We start from the raw sequence: 4663 nt of genomic DNA, 5'->3' as shown, positions 1-4663 counted from the left end.
ATGAAATTTCTACTATTAATAATCAGATCCTCATCCTAGAAAGTGATAATCTACATTCCTAGATGAATAAACAACAACAAAATCAACCACCCATCAATTATGTAAGGGTTTACAACTTCTAGGGTTTTACCCTTTTTCTACGCCATTAGAGGACCTTCAATTAATGTAGGAACTTAAGATCAATAAGAAATGAAAAATGAAAAGGGTTGAGAATTACCTTCAAAGGAGAACCCACCAAGACTCCAGGTATTTCTCCTCTCACTTTCTAGGGAACAATTTCTGGTGTATAGTGGTGAATGACTCGAAACTCCACAATTTAAAAGTCAGTTTCTGCCTCCCGTCAACCACTGCAGCGGCCTTGCTCCAGCGGGGTTTGTCCCACTACGATGGACCTCATTAATTCTCTGATCCCCGCGGCGGTGACCCTCGTTCCGCTATGGCGGACTCACTGCAGCGGTATTACACCCGTTGCAGCAGTCGCATTCGACCAATGAGCTTTGATTTTTCACCTAAAATCCCAACTTCAATCTGAGGGCCTACAAACGCAAACCAAACATGCACATCAATGTAAAAACATGCTACGGACTCACTCGTGGCCTCGGAATTCCCAGCGGAGGTAAAATTTACAAAGTCACCCCCTAACGAAAATGAAACATGTTTTCAAACAATGCATAACATATACACAAAATAAAATCAAGGCCTCAATTTTTAGACTTCTAACTCTTTGAGCTTTCATTAAGCTCATTCCTAGTCTCGGAAATGAACCGACAGGGGTAAAATAGTCAAAACGCATATAACAACCTAGAGGGTTATTGCATCATATACCAATTAAAAAACCGTTCATCCTCGAACGGGCCAAGGGAATGAAACAAGGGGAAAGGGACTTGACTCAGTGAAGAGCGGGGGATACTTATTACGTATATTTGTTTTAGTCTCCCAAGTAGCTTCCTCAACAGGGCGGTTCTTCCACTAAGCCTTCACTGAAGCAATCTCCTTAGACCTCAACTTATGAACCTCTGTATTTAGAATAGCAATAGGCCCTTCCTCATAAGACATGTTCTCATCCAACAAGATTGAATCCCAACGAATATTAAAGGAACCATCACCATGATATCTCTTCAAGATAGAGACATGAAAAACTGGATGAACGCCAGACAAACCTAGAGGCAAAACCAACTTATAGGCTACCTCCCCCACACGGCTTAGGATCTCGAAGAGACCGATGAACCTAGGATTGAGCTTGCCTTTCTTCCCAAACCTCATCACACCCTTTATGGATGAGACTTTCAACAAAACCTGCTCCCCAACCATGAACTCAAGATCTCGGACCTTTCGGTCCGCATATTCCTTCTATCTACTCTGAGCCACCAAGAGCTTTTCCTGAATCACCTTAACCTTGTCTAATGACTCTCTCAAAAGGTCAGTAGCCCATGGACTTCGCTTAAACGCATCAAACTACCCAATAGGAGACCTACATCTTCTGCCATAAAGAGCCTCGAACGGGGACATATCAATGCTCGAGTGGTAACTATTATTATACGCAAACTCTGACAATGGTAGGAACTGGTCCCAACGACCACCGAAGTCAATCACACAAGCTCGGAGCATATCCTCTAGAACCTGAATCGTCCGCCCAGACCGACTATCTATCTCAGGGTGAAAAACTGTACTAAGATCCAATCGAGTGCCCAGTTCGAACTGCAAAGTCCTCCAAAACCGGGATGTAAACTGCGTGCCTCTATCAGATATGATGAAAACAGGGACCCTATGCAAACGAACAATCTCACAAATATAAATCTGGGCCAACTTCTGAGCAGTATAGGTGATTTGAACAGGTATGAAATGAGCAGACTTAATCAAGCTATCAACAACTACCCAGATCGAATCAAACTTGCCTAAGGTCTTCGGAAGACCAACGACAAAGTCCATGCTTATCCTCTCCCATTTCCACTCAAGAATAGGCATCCTCTGAAGCGTACCCCCGGTTCTCTAGTGCTCCTACTTAACCTGCTAACAATTTAGACACTGAGAAATAAACTCAATAATATCACGCTTCATCGCAGCCCACCAATAGTGTTGCCTCAATTCACGATACATCTTGGTAGCACTAGGATGAATAGAGTATCTAGAACTGTGGAACTCCTCTAAAATCGTCCGAATAAAGTCATCATGCGAGGGACACAAACACGCCCCTTAATCATCAGGACCCCTTCACTATCAATCATGGCCTCCTTAGCCTCACCACCCAAAACCTTATCACGGATCTTACACAAACTGCCATCCTCTAATTGTTTTGCCTTAATCTACTCTAGAAACGATGAACTAGCCTCAACACAAGCCAACACTCTGCCCGAATTAGACATATCAAGCCTCATGAAACTGTTAGCCAGAGTCTAGACCTCCCTAGCTAATGGACGTTCCGAAATAATCAAACGAGCCAAGCTGCCCATACTAGCAGATGTTTTGCTCAAAGCATCTGCTACTACGTTTGTCTTACCCGGATGATATGAAATAGTGATGTCATAATCCTTAAGCAACTCCATCAATCTCCTCTGCCTAGAGTTAAGATACCTCTGAGTAACACATACTGATGACTGCGATGATCGGTGAAAACCTCGCAATGGACACCATAAAGCTAGTGCCTCCAAATCTTCAACGCTAAATTCACAGCTGCCAACTCCAAGTCATGAGTGGAATAGTTTTTCTCATGAATCTTCAACTGTCTGGAAGCATAAGTAATAACTCTGCTTATAACTATCTTTTCCTGCATCAACATAGCACCCAAACCAAAACATGAAGTATCACAATAAACCACAAAATCCTTGCCCTCCACGGGCAATGCTAGAATCAGAGTTGTAGTCAATAAAGTCTTGAGATTTTGGAAGCTCTCCGCACACTCGTTGGACTACTGAAAAGGTGCCTCTTTTTGAGTCAAACAGGTCAAATGCGAAGCAATGGAAGCAAACCCCTTCATGAACCGACGGTAGTAATTGGCTAACCCCACAGAGCTGCGAATCTCTGTCACTGATGTAGGCCTAGCCCAATCTCTCATTGCCACAATCTTCGTAGGATCAACCATAATCCGCTCCTTCGACACTACATGGCCCAAGAATGATATAGACTCGAGCCAAAACTCACACTTAGAGAACTCGGCATACAACTCCTTGTCTCGCAGCAACCCAAGAACAACCCTCAAGTGTCTTTCATGATCTTCTTTACTCTTCGAATAAACCAGAATGTCATCAATAAACACTATCACAAAATAATATAAGTATGGCATAAAAAGGCCATTCATCAAATTCATAAAATCAACTAGGGCATTTGTTACACCTCGAAAAAAATTTCGTTAATGCACAATGAATAGAATAACGAAGGGCACGAAGTATACGATGATTCAATAAGCAACAAATAGCATTTAATAGGTCTAATTGAGATTTCAAAGGCATTCGAGGTAAGAGAAAGAAGTTTGCCAAGAAAGGCTAGGCATGTGTTATGTATCGGAAAAGATTTTTGAGTAATAAGTTAATGATGACTTAATGGCATCTTGGAGAAGAGTTATAACGTCCCTTAGATTGTTGATGAGGTGTTAAACAAGTGTTAAGAAGGTTCCATAAGGATTGGAGATCAAACGAAGTGACGAGAACAAGATCAAAGAAAAGATGGATTATGCGACCAATTATACGGTCCGTATAATGGTCCGTATAACTGTCACAAAGAAGGTCCATCACTGATGGGATTATACGGACCGTATAATGTGCCATATAATTGTCACATATAGGAGTGGTTGTTGAAGCGATTTCACGGTCACTTATACGGACCGTATAAGTTTATACGGACCTTATAAGTGTCCGTATAATTATGTCGAGACATATTTTAATGTTTTAAATAAGAGGACCCAAGTTCATTATTTTCATTTCCCATCTTCTCATTTCTTCTCCACAACTCAAGAACTCTCTAGAATCTTCCACACTCTTCATCTACAAGAACCCAAGAGAAAATCGTGATCAACTTCATCAAACCAAGAGAATCTAGTGTAAGAAACTCATTAGGGTTAAGTCAAATAAATCCCATTGGAAGTGAACTAGGGTTTTGGTTCAAGTGAAGTATTTCCATTCAAGGCTCATTCCCACATTATCTAAGGTAAGTTTTATGATCATTCCAAGTTGTTTAAAGTATTGGGATGTTGAAAGACTTAGATTATGAAAGGAAATAGAAAATGGGTTACAAAGATGAGAGTAATGAGATTTTGTGTAGTAGTTTGAAATGAATCGTGATTCTTGATATGTGTGATTATAAGTAAGTTATAAATGGCATTAAGGTCATGGGATAAGCATTATATATGAGAAAACGTACTAGTGTACTATGACCATGATTATGGACGAACTGAAGTGAAATTGTGAAATGTGAATACTGTAGGTGTATGAAGATTGTTGCTTATGATGTTGTGAAGGTAATTATAGATGTTTGGGAGTTGATATGTAATATGGAGAAAGTTGTATCAACAAAGGAAATGCTGCACAATTTTCTCTAGCTTTGATTGAGCATGTTCATGTAATCGATTAGCTAACGATAATACGAACTCTCTTGAAGGTAGAAACGCGAGCGTCGAAAGAGAATGATCAAGCGATAGAATAGCTAAACGAAAAGGTATGTAAGGCTAGTC

The 4663-nt window shown here is 40.7% G+C and overlaps 1 protein-coding gene across 1 annotated transcript; it reads right to left on the bottom strand.

Moving 5' to 3' along the window:
- Positions 1-969: 969 nt before the first annotated feature.
- LOC132630723 (uncharacterized) lies at positions 970-1311 on the bottom strand. The gene has a single exon (XM_060346289.1). It carries the CDS (start codon positions 1309-1311, stop codon positions 970-972), a length of 342 nt encoding a protein of 113 aa, XP_060202272.1.
- Positions 1312-4663: the final 3352 nt, after the last annotated feature.

This window comes from Lycium barbarum, chromosome 3, assembly GCF_019175385.1.
Source record: "Lycium barbarum isolate Lr01 chromosome 3, ASM1917538v2, whole genome shotgun sequence".
Lineage (NCBI taxonomy): Eukaryota > Viridiplantae > Streptophyta > Magnoliopsida > Solanales > Solanaceae > Lycium > Lycium barbarum.
This window is presented reverse-complemented; position numbering and strand designations above follow the sequence as displayed.

Bases quoted from the DNA above. Each gene is read 5' to 3' on its own strand.
- LOC132630723 (XM_060346289.1), bottom strand. From the start codon at position 1,311: ATGGTTGGGGAGCAGGTTTTGTTGAAAGTCTCATCCATAAAGGGTGTG.